Source organism: Rattus norvegicus, chromosome 18, assembly GCF_021556685.1.
Source record: "Rattus norvegicus strain SHRSP/BbbUtx chromosome 18, alternate assembly SHRSP_T2T, whole genome shotgun sequence".
NCBI lineage: Eukaryota > Metazoa > Chordata > Mammalia > Rodentia > Muridae > Rattus > Rattus norvegicus.
This window is the reverse complement of record NC_141551.1, coordinates 31,170,781-31,190,000: the sequence shown is the minus strand read 5'-3', so window position 1 is coordinate 31,190,000 and position 19,220 is coordinate 31,170,781. Positions and strand designations below refer to the sequence as shown.

General features: G+C 44.8%; 1 protein-coding gene across 1 annotated transcript in view; it reads right to left on the bottom strand.

The window, feature by feature from the left end:
- Positions 1-19,220, bottom strand: part of Arhgap26 (Rho GTPase activating protein 26) — a gene marked incomplete at its 5' end in the record, with an annotated part of 285,967 nt that overhangs the window by 169,067 nt on the left and 97,680 nt on the right. The window contains 1 exon segment of the mRNA NM_001395140.1: positions 14,583-14,619. Coding sequence (NP_001382069.1) covers positions 14,583-14,619 — 37 coding nt within the window.

The following is a 19,220-nucleotide window of genomic DNA, read 5'->3' as shown; positions in this document are numbered from 1 at the left end:
AGGAGGCCACTTCCTATAGGCAGGCAGAAACCACAGTGGAAGGATAAGGACACCAACCCATCCATGAACTTTCAACCCAAAATGTATTCTGTCTACAAGAAATGTAGGGACAAAGATGGATCTGAGGCTGAGGAAATGGCTAAGCAATAACCAGCCCAACTAGAGACCCATCCCATGGCAAAGCACCAATCCCTGACACTATCAGTGATACTCTGTTATGTTTGTAGACTGGAGCCTAGCATAACTGTCCTCTGAGAGGCTCCACCCAGCACCTAGCCGAAAAAGATAGAGACCCACAGCCAAACACTAGACAGAGCTCCAGGACTCTTATGGAAGACCTATTCTTGTCCACCCTTCCCCGTCCTGTCCATACATATATAACAGATATAGCTAGGTCTTCATGTGGGTCCCCCAACAACTGGAGCAGGGGCTGTCCCTAAAGCTGTTATGTGTCTATAAAATCTCTCCCCTGAGTATGCTTTGTCTGGCCTCAGTAGGAGAGGATGAACCTAGCCTTGAAGAGACTTGATGTGTCAGAGTGCAGGGGACCTCCACCCTCTCAGAAGAGAAGGGGAGGAGGTAATTGGGGGAGGGATTGTGGAAAGGTGTGGACTGGGAGGGCAAACAGTGATAGGGATGTAAAGTGAATTTAAAAAAACAAAAACAAACACAAGCAAGAACAACAACAACAAAATCCATGTTGCCTCCCTACTTATAATCCATCAATGGCAAATTCCATCAACCTAGCTTTCTCTTTCTCATCTTGGCTTGTCCAATTGATTCTAAAACACATGATATTCATTTTTTTCCTCTAAAAGGAAACACATGACCTCTACACCATACTTATCTATACTGAGCCAACCCACCCACTGGGTTTGATGCCACAAAACTTTACTCCAACAATTCAACTCCGTGCACAGTATGGCTATCCCTCTGTGAGACAGACACATTGCTTTAAGCTTTTCAACAACAACAAGAACAACAAAAGACTCTTTGGTCTATTTCTTACTTTAAGGAACTGCTTTCACTCATTCTTATGCTTCAATGATATTGAATCTATTAGCTTATTTATTCAACCTGCAGTGTCAACACTGTCCGGGAGGTAACCCAAATCCTTAACGTGAACCAACAGAGCCTTGTGGCCAGCCTCCTCAGATGCCACTCCCCTAGCACTTAGTGCCTCAGCACACTGGCTTTCTTTGAGCATCTAATTAACCACATTCTCCAACCTTTGCATAAGCAATGAGTCTAACCTTATCCATTTGGCCTATTTAATACAGAACTCTCCTTAAGTATAAATTTCTTTAAATGTCTCCTTAATCTCCTCTCCTAGCTCAATAGCCCATGTGTCTTACCAATCTCTCTCAGAACAGACAGCACAGATGTCAAGCTTATATTTGTGACTCTATGAAAAATAATGTCAAGTACCAAATTAAAGTAAGCAATCATGAAGATAATGGTTCATAAATCTCTCTACCTACTCATTTCATTCACCGCTGCATCTTTCTTTTCATGGCAGTGTCCATTCCAGGAGTCAAGAGACGTAGGGTAGGCTTGTAACACAAACCCTGAGCCCTCTCCTATATACTGTGCTTTGGTAAGTGGGAGAACCCTTTGGAAAGCAGCCAGGACCTTAAACTATCATGGCCAGACCAGACACAAAAAAGAAAATGATCGCTAACTCAACCAATTGCCAGCATCTGCACTACCACCTTCCCTGCAGGATATGAAGGATCTAAAATTCTGGGTCATAATATGTAGAATGATCTTCTGCCAATATGGTATATGGAGTAAGTCCAAGAAGTTCACAGATATTTCTTAGAGCTATATACCTATATAATGATTGTTAGAAACTGTTTGACATAAAATATACTGCATGATATAATTACATTGTAAGTAGAGCTTAAAAAAGAAATTGATTTAAAGGAAACAATCATAATGAAGGTAATACATGCATATAGAAACATGAGCTGTAAAAATGACATACAAGGAACATATCTGAGCTAATGTCTCACATGCCCCAAGCTGGTGCTATATTCAAGCTGGCTAAAAGGACGGTCCACTTGTATCCAATCCATCAGCCAGGCCTGTAAGTAATAAGTTAAAAGCATTCCTAGAACCCAGATCCCTTTGGTGTGCTTAGAGCTAATACCAGGAGTCGAGCCTGTCCAGTCATTTTCCAAGACTGCTACAAACATCTCCTACCTGCTTCTCCTTTTGTTCCCTAGGTCGATTCTTCACAGACCTCCAGAGCCATCCTTTTAAATGACAGCAGCATAGACAATCCACATTATCTCACCACAATGCTCTAGGGGCTTTGCCAATGCTAAGAACAGTCTTAACTTGTGGTGAGCACATGAGTCTAGCCCGAGCCTACCTGGCTCCTCTCCTCCAGGCCTCCTCCCATCTGTCCCATGGTCCTTTTGAGTATCCCTAGTACTTCATTCATTCCCTTCCTTAGGGTGTTTGTGTGTGACTGGCCCTTTGGTAGACAGACAATACTTACCTATCAACTTCTCACACGCATCCTGCTCTCTTTCTCTGAGGTCCCTGCTCAAAAGTCACTTCTTTGGAGGCTCTAGCCATCTGACCTAAGTGCCTTTCCCTGAGTCTCCGGCTCCTTCACATTTCTTGATGGGATTTGCCTCTACCTGAAAGTGTACCCTGGTCTACTGGTTTATTGTCAATCTCGTTAGAGTACAGCCTTCATATTCACACTGTATACAAATACATGTGGTAGTCTATTTGATGTGCACACTTTGTAGTTTTTTATACATCAGTTAAATTTTTTCAATTAAAAATCATGACAGCTTTACGAGGGCAGGGGATCAATTGGCCAACGCATGGCTTTATTTTCATGAATGTTTCCTGAATGAGGAAACAATTAAACTCATATATTTCCAGCCGAAAGACCAAGAACTAACAGTTAAAATGTTCTCGACACTCCAAAGACCCTTTAGGAGTACATGGCTGACTTAACACAACAGAACCTGTGCATGTGAAACTGTCAGGTACACCTGCACAGGGTGTCCGCCATCAAGGCCAGGCCTCTAGGCAGCACCTGACAATCCAAACTCCCCTCCCCTATCTGACAAACATAGCCATTACCCTGCTTTCCACAGATTCTAGGGACAAACAGAAAAACTGAGCTGGAAGAGAGACACAGTAATGAAAGGAACATAAATAGAAGGAAAAGAGAATCACTGCTTGCCTGTAATAAATCTCTCAGCTCTACCTAAATCAAGGAGGCCCTAGGATAGCTGTAAAAAGAGGCCCATCTCAACGGGAGTCAGGAGGCCCACGTGGACCATGTCAGCTGCTGTAGAGCACAGCTAAGGGCTGCACATCAGTCATGGGAAAGGGTGTTTCTCAGGACAGGGTTGCTGGAAGAACAAGCTCTCAGTCAAAGCTCCAGCATCATCAGCGCCATTATCTCCTGCCAGCAGATCAGGCATCCTGAGAATACCTTAGTCCACTGGCCTCAAATCCTTTTACTAAGGTGCTTTGCACTGACTTCTGACCCAATAAAAAAATCCATGAAGACAGAAGTATTTCAAACTTTCAGAGCCAAATGCCTCAGCCTGACTATCAAGACCCTTTCTCCTTCCTTTCATTTTCAAACCTACCTGCTACCTCCAAACGCCCCAGGAAATTTGCCCTTTTTTTGTCACAATAAATTCTGAGAAAGCAAAGGTGAAGAAAGAGATGGCATTCAGACCCCAAACCCACTGCGATGGACAGACTTCATCTATCTACCTTTCTCATGTTTAAGATGAAGATTTAGGAAAACCCAATGAGGCAATGCCTGGGAAGACAGTAAGGGACTTGAGAGGTGGCCAATAATCTTAGGATAATAAGGATGCCACAGATAATAGGAACAGCAAACAGTGATGGTTAATGACAGTGTCTACCACTAGCGACCACTAGCAAAGGATTTCTCTCCCAATTTTATTTAATTCACCTGGAAAGTCAAGATGTATGTACTAAAGCCAGTTCCTCATACAAATAACAGGCCTGGAGTTTCCCAAGGTCAGACATCATTACAGCAATAGCACTGCATTGTAATCTATGCAGTACTTCAGACTTAAATATCCTATCCTACCCCACAGTCTCTGCTAGCCCTTACACACACACACACACACACAACACACACATCACACACATCACACATACACACCACACACACACCACACACACACCACACACCACACCCCACACACACACTCCCACACACATATACCCTACACTATACCACAACACAAACACACACACACAACCCACATCATACCACACCATACCACACATACACACATACACACCACACCATACCACACCACCACACACACACCATATCACACCCACACACACACCCCATACCATACCATACAACACACACACAACACACACATCACACATACACACATCACACATACACACCACACACACACACCACACACCACACCCCCACACACACACTCCCACACACATATACCCTACACTATACCACAACACAAACAAACACATACACACACACACACACACACACACACACACACACACGGTAAGAAGTACAATCTGAAATCTTTGTTCAGTTTACTGAGTGACCATACTTGAAGAAATTACTTGAGTGACCTTGAATATGCACCTAGATAGAAGCCTCAGACATCTGTAATGAGATCAATAATACCAGCTCCCTTATATGTTCTTATCAAGTGACATAGTATGTGTCAAACACTTAGCACACTGTACTATGTGCAGTATGAACTCAATAGACATTAGGTATAATAATTAAAAGCCTGGACAATCTTTCAACCTCTGTCTCAGCTGCCACTTAACTAAGGGGTTAGAGAAGTACCCAGAGCCCAGTACAGTATATACTGCCTTGAAGCCCAAGGTGTGCTGTCAGGAGGTAGTTCTTACCAGTCTGTCAGCACAGAGCCCACATCACGAGGGAAAGGCAAACATTAGGTCATGGCAAAATTACATGCAGTCTAAAGCTCAGAATGGATTTCTGAAATGTCTCCCAGGATAAGCAAAAAGGCTTCTGACTGCCCGGGCAAGCTCAAGGGACCCCATTGCCAATACTGGCCCTTGGACAATGGTCTCAGCACACACAACAGCTGGGAACTGGAAGCATCTGAGGCTATCTCCCCCTCTCTCCAGACTCTGCCTGTAGCTAAGGCACACCAGAATTGAGACCTCACTGCTTCACTAACTATAATTCTAGCTCGGCGCAGCCACAGCAACCATGTTGCAGGCAGGATTCCTAGCAAAAGGCAAAGTGCAAAAAGCCAGTGCCTGCGCTGCCTCTTGTCTGACTCTAACTGAGCTTCAGAAGACAAAAGGGATTGCCACAGAAACCGGCCTGGGTCAGCAGGGTGAAGAAAGGCCCAGAGGGCACAGGGGAGCAGGGAGCATGGAGAAGCATCTGCCGTGGGCCATCCCTGGCATGCTGGATGGAAAGCTGGAGAGAGGGTACACTCAGCTGACGGCCTCGTGGACCTGCGCACAGGAGGCCAGGCACTGTGCCCATTAATGCTTCCACTCTTCTCAGGTTTAAAGGGGGAAATGTTCTATTTATAAGCTACCCAACAGGGGAGACCTGGCAGCTTTTGGATGGCTCTGATCCCAAAGGGATCCTTGTTACCAATGGCTGCCTCTTCCTGCCTCTCTACTGTGGGTGTTCTAACAGCAAAGGGCCAAAGGTGAGGGGAAGCAAGGGCGAGAGGGAATCCCCTTTTCCTGCCCTTTACTGTTTTCATGAGAATGGGGACCTTTGATAATGAAGGCTGACTGCTTTAGAACCCTCTTAAAAATACTGGCCATGCTAACCCACTGAGGCTTCTGCAGTGATCTTCAAGGATGAATCACTCTTCTGCCTGGCAGATCAAGGGAAGCTAAGGCACAGAGATGAAGAGAATTGAGAATCAAAGAGACAAAAGTAGGCAAGCACAGAGCAATGGTAATGTATCCCGTCTCCTCTCCTGGTCTTCAGTCTTGCCTCATAAATCAATACCAGCCTTAATAAAGCACCGCTGAGCACTCTGATTGGAGTGACAGCCTCAAGAATGAGAATGTAAACAACAGAGACAACAGGGAGTAGCTCTGCTTGCTCTGGAATCTTTGTGGGATGCAGGGTACCATGGTAAAGACCCAACCGTGAGACTTTAGAGCCATCAAAGCATGTGACCCTGGCTCATGCAGCACTGAGCACAGGTATTTGAGGAATGATTGATTATAATGGTTCTAATATGGAGATTAATGTGTTGTGTCCACATAGTGGCCAAAAATATCTGACAGATTAGAGTGGTAGTTCTCAAACTCCCCTATGCTGTGACCCTTTAGTACAGTTCCTCATGTTATGGTGAACCCCAACCATAATGTTTTGTATTGCTCTTCCATAACTGTAATTTTGCAACTGTTATGAATCACAATGTAAATATCTGTGTTTTCAATGGTCGTAGGCAACCCCTGTAAAATGGTCATTTGTCCCCCAAGGGGGTCGTGACCCACAAGTTGAGGACCACCAGGTTAGATGCTAAAAATTGCTGACAGAATTCCTTCTAGTCTCCCATGTCTGGCTGCATATGGCTTCATAAAGAAACAGAGCAAAGAACCAACACACGTCAAGAGCAGCAGGAGCCGAGGACCTTAGCCACTGGTGTTCCTGCTTCTCGACTACGTCTCTTGAACTCAATTTGCTCAGTTAGAACCTAAAAGCGCAGAACTCCACTTCTGTAAGGGATGGCCATCCACACGTCATTTACCACTCCCCCGCCGAAACCCCATGCCATTCTAAATAGACTCGTTTTCAAAAGTTCACTATGTGTTAAGTGAAGAGGTAACCAACCACACTCCATGGGTAAGTCACCATTGCCTGCTCTGCGAATAAAGCTTTCCCGGCCAGCACTGCTCCACTCACCCCCATAGCACTGTGGCTTCTTTCACGGTAGTCCGACAGAGCCACTCGACACTTCCACACACTCAGAGTGTTTTCTGTCTGCCCTCCCCTGAGGAGCAAGGTCTCTGGTAAATGACAGCATTTACAAAACCATCACATTTATTGTGCTCCTGCCTCCCTTTCATACCACACCAAATAAGTGTTTAGAACACTTTGCTATATTTCCTCAATATTCCCCTGCAACTTCATATTATTTAATAACCAGAAAGAATATTATGTGTTTAAACCTGCTTCAGAGTAAAATTTGGAGACTCAACGTCCACATCCTACAAACGAAAGACCACAACTCTAGCTCCATACAGAACATTCGCAGTCAAATTGTTGCTATTCTCCCCACCTCACTGTGAATAAGAAAAACTGAGAAAGGGCAGTGGGTTCTTCCACACAATTCAAATACGAGAGATTCTCCTAGGGGTACTAGATAAAAACCAACGGCAAGGAAGGAGTGATGAAGATTTTGAGCACAGAGCATCTACTGCTTGCCCGTCTTCTGTTTTCCTTGCTGTTCTGCTGATTGTACTGGCAGCCCTGCACAGCTTCACGAGCCCTCTACTAATGAGCCACAGCCCTGCTGGGAAGTTTGCATTTTCTAAATCTGTTCTGTCTAAATGTAATCCCATCTGATGCTAGTTTTCAAATCCATCAGTTTGGGGCATTTTATACAAAGGGCACACTTGTTGATGACATGCACATTATACATGCCCCTCCCCCCACCAGAGCTGGGCCATCTGTCTATTGCTCCTGGTGCTCCCAGCCCCTGCTGCACGTCTGCACATCATAACAATGCTTAAATGTACAGCTATCTATTCAAGCTGGAGGCACTCTCCCCCGTTAGGGCTCACGGTTCCCAGTAACATCTGCCCTTATGTACTCAGATGAGTATTTGCGAGATACGGACCTTCAGGAAGCCTGAACTCCTAAAGTTTCCCCAAGTAAGAAGTTGAAATAGAAGTGAAAAGGACTTGTGAAACAAGAGGGGGGAGCAGAGTAAACTGCTGTCATGACGTTCTGATAAGCCAGATGCTCAGCATTGGGCTGTGCTCTGATGATGTCCATGAGGAGGAAGCCTGCAGCAATGAGGACTCGGGATACTGAATACAACCTGATTAGCCTATTGACTTGGGTGGAGTCTCACACAGAGGGAGGCGGTACTATGAACAACCGGAATCTGGGCCATTCTGCCCCAACTCTTCAGCTTTATGTGGCTGGAGAAACAGAGGGGACCTGCAATTCTATGTTGTTGTTGTTGTTGTTGTTGTTGTTGTTGTTGTTGTTGTTGTTGTTGTTTGATTTGGGGGGGTTAGCTAAGCTTTAAGGAAGTATACGGGTAGTGATGTTTATTTAAAATTTATATATCCTACGAGATTTAGAGTCTCTCACTGGGTTGACTTGGCTTCTCCGATATGTGCAGGTACTTTATAACTGCTCCTCAGCTGGCAAAGCAGCCTAGGCTGAGAACAAGCCTTCCTAGTTTCTCCTCTTCCTTCTAACCTGAGCTGATTTCAATTCTTGGAATCTTTGGAGAATAAATCTCACAACTGTAGCCAAAAGGTCAGGTGTAGAACAAGACTAACCAAGCACCAAGGTGGCAGAGGAGCCAGAAAGAGTGGCAAGGAGAACAGACCTGGCCTAGTGCAGAGCCTGGCCTGTTGTGACAGTGCAGAGGGGATCCAGAGACTGAATGGCTTCCCCGACACTGAGGAACTCGGGGAGCCAGGAAATCAACTTCTTCACCAGCTGTAATCCCACTCTCCCCCTTCCTTTCTATTCAGTCAGAACTGACCACCTGAAGAGCTCTGCGCTTCTAACATTCTGCGAACAACCAAAGGAAAGCTCTCTGCTCACAAAGCTACTGATATGTAATGAGCAACAAAACGAGAAAGTTGCCTGATGTCTTTAATATTTCAAGAAAACTTCAACCAAGAACACACAAGACCTCTAGGCAGAGAACTCAAACCAAAATAAAAGGATGCATGTGTGAAAAAATAGAACGGTATTCCAAGTTCTTGGAGAAGAGGATGAGATGACAGATAAAAGTGTTGATTTTCCTCAAAATCAATCTATTTAATTAACATGATCCTAACTGCAAATGAAGGTTTCATGTTTAAGGAACTTACTAAATCTATTCTCAAAGAATAAATATCTACAAGTAGCAATGTCAACCTCTAAAATGACATTAAAAGGAGGGATGGAGGAGTGGGTGGATAAAGGGACAGAAGGATGGAAATGGACAGAGGAAGAAAAGAGGGGAGAGTGGAAGGCAATGGGATTTGGGTGCACACCATCAGGACTTGGGTTACAAAGGCCTTCTTCAAAGAATCAGGAACCAGAAGGGAAATCGGAGACAAAAGTTAAAGGTGCTATGACTGTATAAAGAACACAGCTCTCTAGCAGGCACAAGGTCCTAGGTTCAATCACAGCATCAAGGAATGACAGCACAAACAACATCAATAGATAACAAGATGGGAAAGTGTGTATTAAATGTCCAAATCTAGGCTGTGTATTTACGTCAGCCTAGCATGTGCAAGGCTCTGGTTCAATTCCTATCACCACAATAATAAGACAAAATGTCTAAAATTAATGAAGATGAATATCTAAATAAAAATAATTTTGCAAGTACATGAGGGGAAAGATGGCAACAGTCACTGAAAAAAGGACAAAGGCCATGAACAAGCCATTAAGAGACGAGGATGCCCAGGGGACTGGTAGGCAATATGAGCAGACACTCAAAACTCTTTGCTTACCAGAGAGAGGTACATGTTACCACATAAATATATTACACCAGGAAGAAATCACAAGGCTGAGTTGGCAGGAATGGGGAAATGTGCATGCAAGGCTAATGGAACTTCAGACAGACCACCGTAGAGAGCAACGTGAGGTTACTTAACTAAGCCGATCGTGGACCAGCACTTGGACCCGAGAGTGTAACCCCAGGACAGCATCACCAAGGTCACATCATAGAGATATTCTGTGGTCATGAGAACTTCAGAGATGAACACAGCTGAGGAGATAAAAACACATCTCTTTAAAACGAGATGCAATACCTTAGACTGGGTGGGTGGTAGTCAGGGCCACCATCTAGATCACAAGGAATGACGTGGATGGCTCCCGACACATGCTGAAGGGACAGAGACAGATCAGAGCAAGACATAGAGCCATTTGTGTACTTTAAGAATATGGCTAGATGGAGGATGCACTTTGACGAGGAATGCACTCTAAAGGTGCAGACTAGAACAGTGGCAGGGGTGAGCTTGACACTGGGGGGGCAGGAGCCAGAAGAGAACATATGAGTACATAAAATGGAAGATTCGCGATGATGAGGTATGGGAAGGAAGACGTGGGCTCTCTACCCCAGGCCTACACAGAACACACAGAAGATAAAACAAGAAGAGCTGCAAAGAAGTGCGCCTGCTTGTCTGTAGCTGTCTTCTCTGTGGCGAGTGAGCAATATGAAAATACAGCAGCCAACAGACGCCATTTACGAGTTGGTTTAATGCCCACGGGCACTGAATGCCCTGAGAGAAACTTCACAGTCAAAGTTACAAATTCTGACAAGTTCACAGAAGAATTCCCACCAGCTATCTGCCCCCTTCAGAACACGCACCGGTGCTATGACAAGAACTGTGCCTTTGAACTCCCACCAAAACGTTTGAGAAAACAAAATACCTACATAGTTTTTATTTGCATGCTAACATTCGGAATTTGGTCAGAAAAGCAATAGTCAATCCTTAAATTCCTATCAGATTGACTTCTTACCTTTAAGAGAGCTTAAACTGGGGCATTAGAAAAAAATGGTAGAAAGGCCAAGATCCTAAGCAATAGTAAGTGCGTGTGTGGCAGATTCGTCCAGTAACAATGCAGAGAGACAATGATGTCAAGGTGTGGGCTGGAGCCAAGTGGAAGAGTATCTGCCCTGCATGCCCAAGGCCCTGGGTTCAATTCCTAAATAGGAGGGAGGTAAGAAACTGCACGACATGGCAGAGGGTATTAACACCAAGAAAGGAAGGCAACACCAACCAGATCACTAATCCATTGCCAGCCTGGAAGTCAGTGATAGTAAAACAAAATGAAGCAGTCTTGAAAGGGTGGCTACTATTTTTGATTCCATCACTATCTCTCCCTCTTCCCACATAAAGTAGATTCCACAAGTGATACAAGCGAATCTCCTCGGTCTCTGAGTAACAAGAGGCAGATGCTGCAGCAGAGTCTACATTCTTTGAAGACTCTGAACCGTCCTGTGTTCAAGAAAAGTAAAATAAACTTGCCTTGTGTTCAGGAATGCAACCACTGGGGTTGAGTAAGATTTAGACTAACTTGTATCCTGGGAGCTTATTAGCCTCAATTTCTTCATCTACAAGTCAAGCCAAAGGTTCCCGACAAGTCTAAGAGACCTCTAGTCTAATAAACCTGACACACATTAAATGGTTACTAACGGCTATGGCTGTAAAATACTTTAACAGTAGACAATGTAGCTTACATGGAAACACACTAGGAACTGAACAACCCCAGTAAACAGCTCTCCATCCTAATTCAGTATTCAATGATCAACATAGCTTAAGACACGTTCCTATCAAACACCTAGCTCGATCTCATGACGTCTCCCTTTATTTTGTTTCCCTGCCCTTATTTTAAAAATTCAATGATCTAGTACAGGCACCAAACACATTCCTTATTGCATTTTGTCTTCTCTTCACATATTTGTGAGTGTATAGCATGTTTGCGTGTGTGTGGGAGTGTGTGTGCATAAGAAGCCCAAGGTTGTTGCTGGGAATAGTCCTGGTTCATTCTTCTACCTTATCCTTTGAAGCAGGATCTAGTAATCAAATCCAGAGTTTTCCAACTAACCTAGTTTCACTAGGCAGCTTACTCAGAGATCCTTTGTTTCTGCCTTGAGGGCTGGGATAACACCTGGCTGCCATGCCCACCAACATTGTCTGTGGGCTCCGCAGATCTGAACCCTGGTCCTCTTGCTTTGTACAAGTGCCTTGACTGCTGATCCAGTGCCACAGCCCTCCTGTGTCTGTTCCTCCCCTGTTGCTGTGACAAAATACTCTGAGATAAAAGCAACTTAATAAACTAAATTTAGGGCTGAGAGAGAGCCCAGAGGTTAGGAGTGCTGGCCGCTCTTCCAGAGGTCCTGAGTTCAATTCCCAGCAACCACATAGTGGCTTATAACCTTCCATAATGAAATCTGGTGCCCTTTTCTGGCACTCAGGCTTGCATGCAGGCAGAACCATGTATACATAATAATATATAATACATAATAAATAAACCTTTAAAAGACACCTTTTTTGGCACATAAGTTTGGGTTATAGTCTAGCACTGTGGGAAAGTCAAGATATCATAAACTTGAAGTAGTCATATTACATTCCCAATCAAGGGCAGAGGGCAAGGAATGAATGAATTCATGGCACTCTGTTCCTTTGTTCCTTTTCGTTCATTCCAGGCCTTGCCCACAAAACAGTGTTGCCGCCTTTCACAGGGGATCTCCCCAACCTCAACTAATCCAATTGAACTCTCTCACAGGCTAGGGACCTACACATTTCTTTACAGAGGCTCCCTCCCTAGGCGAGTCCACGGATCCTATGGAAACCTGCCACTTGCTTCCTTGTTCCTATTAAAGGCTACACACTACTCTGAAATGTGCTCCATTTAATAGGCTCCTTAATGCTCTCTTACATCACTGAGTCAAAGGCTAGACACTTCCAGAAAACTTCCAAGCAAACTCCAAAACAGTTGTGGACCAATTAGCAGGACGGATTAGCATACCGGCCAATAGAGTCACCTCAAGTGGTATGTTTCAGTCTCTTGACACACAGAGAAAGAAGCAGGGTCATAAGTCAGCAGGCACAGGTGAGCATGCAGCAGAGAACTCCATATGTACTCATCTCCTCAGTTCCTGGGGTCTCTTGGAGTCTAAGAAACACCATGTCCCTGCCTGAGGTGTGGGAAGATGGTCTTTCAGCCTGCTGGGTATCCATACTTCCTATCCTGGTGGCCTTCCTAAGCTTTCCAGCGTCCATTTTATTCAATACTCTAGAAACTGTCTATCATGATATACTGCTTTCCTTGGGGGCATATGCTACACTCGTTGGATGGTATCTTTCCTAGGAATCTGACCTTTCGCTTCGGTTCCTGCATCTCCAGAGCCGGTCCGTCTGCCAGTCTGTGCCTTCATTTTCTCCACCACCAAGGCATACTACAGCCTCCCATGCTTCTTCACCGTTAAACAATGAGTTTTGCTCCCTATCCCTTAGTGAAAGTCAACCTCAGACACTTTACACAATCTACTTATTGGGGTCGGGGGAGAGCTACTTCTTTGTTTCCTTGAATATTTATTTAAAATGTTTTCCTTAATCAAATTTTGAAGAGAAAACAAACCAAACGAGGTTTTTCTCCCATAACAAAGAGTACAATCTTGTCGGTTGTAGTCATTACAAATCACTTAGTATTCTATCTGTACCTTCTGGCAATGGCTGAAAATATAGCCCGGTTGCTATGTTGCTTGTTTTTCATCCGTGAGGTACTGGGTTCAAGTCCCAGCACTGCATAAGCTGGGTGTCACAGTTACAGTTATCTCAGCACTCAGCAGGGAGGCAGGAGGTTCAGAAGCTCACCCCTGGCTGGAATTTGAGGCCGGCCTGGGCTAAGGACTCTTTGTTTATTTTTTGTTGTTGTTTTCATCTTCTGCAAAGTATTTCAGAAAGAAACATCTGTTTCATAATGGCTAGTGGCTTTCACAAAAGAAGAGGAGGAGGGGGGGAGGAGGAGGAAGAAAAGGAAGAGGAAGAGAAGGAAGAGGATGAAGTGGAGGAGGAAGAGGAAGAGGAAGGACAGCAGCAGCAACAGCAACAACAACGAACATTGAAAAGGCTCACACTTCTGTCTGCAGAGCCGGGCTGCTCTGCTCCCCTGATCCCCTGACACTACTGTAGTTCAGGGCAGGGATTTTCTAGAGTAATGCTGAGGCTGGAGGTGGGAGTTTCCCTTGTGTCCTTGTTGCACTGGGACAGAGTTTGGTCTGTCTTAGGCACCAAGGAGGTTGAGGTTGCAGTGTCTGCCTGCCGAGCAGGCATTTCCCTCTAATCCCTTGCCTTGCAGTCACAGTACCCTCCAAGGTGCTGAAGCACAGTGCTGGCCAATGGTTGGAAAGTGCCCTATTTTACACAGGTTGCCACTCACTCCCTTCAAAGAACAGCATCTCCTCCCCTCTCTGCTCTTTCCTCACAAAGAGCCACAAAGGAGAATTAGCAAACCATCGTCCTGTCCACCTTGGCTACTGACACTGCAGGGCTGGAAGACTGTGCTAGAGGCTTTGGCTCATCGGTTGCCATTTATTAAGTCATTTATAAGTGGTTATGGAACTACCATCTCAATAAAGCCTGGGACTACCACATGAGATAATGCTTATGACAGCAACACAGAAAGCATGGAGGGCTGTTTAATGCAAAGGTCACTACACTCTTGCTAATCTTGCTCTGGAATAACCCTCTGAAGTGTGGCTGACCCAACATGCCCATGGCACCTCCTGGTGGCCCAGCCCTGATGTGGCATCTTCTCAGGGCTCCCCTAGTACCCCCCTGCCCCGACTGTAGACAATTAGCCAAGCAAATATACTTACTCCCTTCACTCTGGCTGTCTTTGTTCGAGTTGTAGACCTGAAAAATAGAAATAGAAATTTACTTTGTGTGCATTTTATACCAGCCTACAGACTCACTGCAGAAGACGTGAAGATGGAAGGCGATCCCTGCTCCCTGCCCCCAGTTAGGAACGCTCTCAGCAATGACTTGACCCCAGCATGCACTTAGCTGCTCACAAATAGCATGGGACAGAACCCCCTGTGGAACTGTACAGTGTGTGGGTAGTGTGGCGATAGTGGGCTATCTCAACATTTTTAAATGCCAAATAAACTGGTTTGTATATATACACTAGAGGAAGTCAAATGAAAGTTAGTTACAGATCGTTAAGCATTAACTGCACACAAGACAATGTCCTCGGCATTTCACAGAAATGATCTCCATCTACACCACAGCCATGCTTGGCAAGAGCACTTGCTACCACTGCTGTACAGCTGGAAAATGTGAGGCTCGCAAAGTTGAAATGGGGTTTCACAGCTGGTTAATGGCAAAGTGTAGACGAAGGAACATTATAAACTGTTGAGTGCTGACCCTGGGGGTGAGACCAGTCTCTCTGTATGTAGATTAGAATTTTATAGTGAGAAGCTATCCCATTTACAACAAAACTTCTTAAACAGTTGATAGAAATCATCTGAGAGACAGTGGTCAGATGGTAAGAAAGGAAGTTTCTCACTAGAGAAGAGACAGCGGTATACTACAAAAGCCAGAAAGATGTTCCGTAAAGGTCAAGATTGTAAACAGTAAGTAGTAAAAAGTGCCAAGAGGCACTAAATATCAGGAGAGAAAGCAAGTTCTTACAAAACTAAACATGCAAACTTTTTGTAAAAACTGTCTAATGGGGTTGGGGATTTAGCTCAGTGATTAGAGCGCTTGCCTAGCAAGCGCAAGGCCCTGGGTTCGGTCCTCAGCTCCGAAAAAAAAGAAAAAAAAACTGTCTAATTAGCAAAACCAACATTTTTTGCCTCTGCTGCAAACAGAGGCTGGCATTCCACTTCTCTGGGATCCAATGACAGGTCTCTATCACTTGTCAGTTGCAAAAATTATTCTTCAAATATCACATGCGGTCCATGGACTGCATAAAAGCAAAGGGTGGGCTGGTCTTGGCTGCCGGCCACAGACCGCCTATTCCTGAAGTGCCATTGCTATTTATGACAAGTAGGGTGAAACCTCTACTTAAGAAAACAATCCCAGTGCCAAATCTGCCTGTGTAGGTATGGAAAGGCCTGGGAGGAAGCCGGCATCCTGACTTAAATATCTACCTATCTATTCAACCATCCCTGGAGTGCTGACAGTCACTCTCAGCTGAGAAACACTTGTTTAGCCCCTAAAAAGACTAAACAAAGCATTTCTGAAAATTTAGCACTAACCCCCCCCCCAAGATAAATTTTCCACCAAGAAATTTAGAGGGTTGGCTGGTCAAGAACAGGGCAATGGGCTCAAATGGGCCACAACGCTGGCCTTACCTTCTCTGAACATTCATGCCTCTGTCTAGGAGTTGTCCGAGAATGTCAAACCCCAAATCCAAGAGATCATCCTTCTTGATTATATATCACATATATTATTATATTTATTCCCTATAGAAGACTAAAACAACATGCTACAAGGCCACTTAAAGATCAGAGGACAAGCATAGGAAGAACTTTAGAGCTTCAAAAGGATGCTCTAACACCTCAGTCTCCACCAGTGCACACCAAGTCCGAGAGACAGGGCATCACAAGAATGGCTTTGGCCTGGACTTTGCCACTTTTGCCTGGATCCTATTAGTTTATCTCAGAGATGGGGGTGGTAATAGTTGCTTTTATGCCCCCCCCCCTGCCTACCATGAACATCCAGTGAGATTATGTCCGGAGGAGTAGACTGTGACAGCTCAAGACAAATGAGGGTGCTTTAGCCTGTATTTCTGTCAAAAAGAATGGCTCATCCTTCACAGACTCTGGGGAAGACAAAATCCCTCAAAGTCTAGGTGAAGGCCACCATGAAGGCCACCACAGAGATTGTGCTAGTTCCCATCTGAAACAAAGCTGCAGGTGGCTCTCTGAGCAGCGTCCATTACTGGGATAAATGAAGTATCTGGACTGGATCAGCTTTTGCTAATGAATCTCCATGGCTCGGCACAAAGGTGCCAGAGGGACTTGGAGAGCAGCAGGGACTCTAGGTAGCCGAATGCCATGTCCTTTGGCTTTGATGAGTTTGATTCAAGTGGTTATCAAATAAGGAATACTGGTTTTGAAACTTTTCCAGTCCTCTGTAACTCTTTTGCTTGTGTTAATAAATATTTATCGAGTTCCTGCAACAGCCAGGCAATGATTTCGGTGCTGCAGATAAAGATGGGCAGCATCTAGGAGCTCTCCTCACATGGAACTTTCCTACCAGTGAAGAAAACAAATTTGCAAATATGATTCTTTCAAATATTGACAAGTACAATGGAGATTGTGGGTCTGGTATGGGGGATGATCTCCTGGAGAGAAAATATCTCCATGAGTTTAGGTGATAAAACAGAAAGATCTAAGTACTCATGTCCAGCTAGTCCTGCCTTACAGAGGAGGAACCACTGCAAGCCATGCAACCACGAGGACTAAGGGCAAGGCTGTGAAGTACAACCAGGTCTTACCAGGGCCTTGCTCAGGGAGTGAAATGGCTAGCCAGGTATTATCCAGAACCAGCGACCCATCCCATCTACACTCAATAACCTTGGAAAGCCGAGTAAGGGCAACATGGGAGGAGACAGCATTTTGGCAAATTTGTTTGCTTTTCCTTCCAGCCTGCCTTGATCACTGCATTTCTCCAATTCGATCCAAAAAGTCTATCCAAGAGAAACTTGTTCAAATTGTAAAGGTAAAATCCAAAATGAATAGTGAAACTCAGGACTTTCAGCTCTCCTTAATTAAGCGGCAAAAGCATGCCAAATTACTTTCCTTTCAGGTCTCTGGAGTCTCAGGAGACCCCTGCCTGGAACCCCCAAGCATGCTGAGCTGGAGAGGTGTGATCAATGAGCCAGAGACACTAGCAGAAGCATGTGTGCCCCATCCTCCAAGGCCACGCCATTAATCTCTGTCTAGGTGAACGAGCCAAATACAGTGGGTTTTGAAATCAGGCTAACACCCGTCCTGCCAGAACTATGTGATTACTCGACCCAACAAGGTAGACCACGGCAGGCGGCAGCCTCACGATAGCTAACGACTTGGAACAGCACTATAGAATGGCTTTGCATCCCAAGGTCTCCATCGTGACAGCATCCAATGCTTGAAAGGCCAAGCTTTGGTGTCGCTGTCATTGTACATGTATGAGACCTGATGATAACGATGATTAGGATGACGATGACCGTGACAACAAAGTTAAAGTGATATCAAGGGCATCCAGAACACGTGACTCATAAGAACAGTGATTTACTGCTGAGTCAGAGAAAGATGAAACTGGGAATGCTCTTGAGACTCCGGCCTGATATAACCACTGCCTGCCCATGCATCCCACTGGCTGCTAACGCAGAAATGACACTGCATGTCCTCTCAGAAACAGAGAGCTCCGTCTGTGATAATCACCATGCCGGCAAGGCAGGACTTTCTCACAGACACATGGCCCTGCAGGTGCCCCTCTCCTTACCCAGAAACTACAATGGGGGAACAATTTAATACATCACAAGATGCAGAAAGTGTTCATGTGCTTTCTCTGCCACGAATGTGATTTGGCAATTGATTTTCTAAGCTGCTGAGCCGACTCAGTCCACGTGTCCTAGAGAACTTTTACAAAATGCATGCACTCATTTGGATTCTCAGAATCTGTGAGTAACCTTTTGGTACCATTATCTAAGCCATATTGAGAAAGCATAGACAGGTACTTCTTTAAAATATATATAAATGAAGGCATATAAAAAAGTAATTTGATAAACCAATCTGACTTTTCCCTTGGCTGCATAGCATTAGCACTTGACGACACTCATTAGTAAAAACTCTATACAAAAAAGACATTAGAGAAATAGGCTCATAGGCAAACTTATTTAAAGCTATTATTTCAACCAACACAGTCAACCCCTGGGGGCTGTCAGGGACTGTGCCAGCAACCACAGAGCATACACGAGCTGGACTGAGGCCTCCAGCACATATACGGTAGATGCGCCGCTCAGTCTCCATGTAAGTACCCCAACAGCAGGATCAGAGACTGTTCCTAAAGCTATTGCCCATTTGTAGAAGCTGTTCCCCAAATGGGCTTCCTTGTCTGGCCTCAGTGGGAGAGGATGTGCCAGACACTGCAGAAACCTGATATGGCCGCATCGGGGGATACCCAAAGGGAACCCTAACCTCTCATAGGAGAAGGGAAGGATGATGAGGACAGGGAGTCTGTGAGGAGGAACCAGATGAGGGGGACAGTAAAATGAATGAATGGATAGATAGATGAAAAGACAATTCAAATATATTTTTTTCATTATTGAAAAATACTATTGTTTCTACATGAATTACATTGTTTTACCTAAACTCAGTCCCAAACTCTGATTCCTTGAGGCCTCTTCCAAGTAACCTAAGGTATATGAGCTTGTCCCACCTGACTGTCCCCTGATATACTACTGTGGGGACACAATAAACAAGGTATGAGTCAACATCTTTGAACAGTGCTCTGGAGGTTCTGTA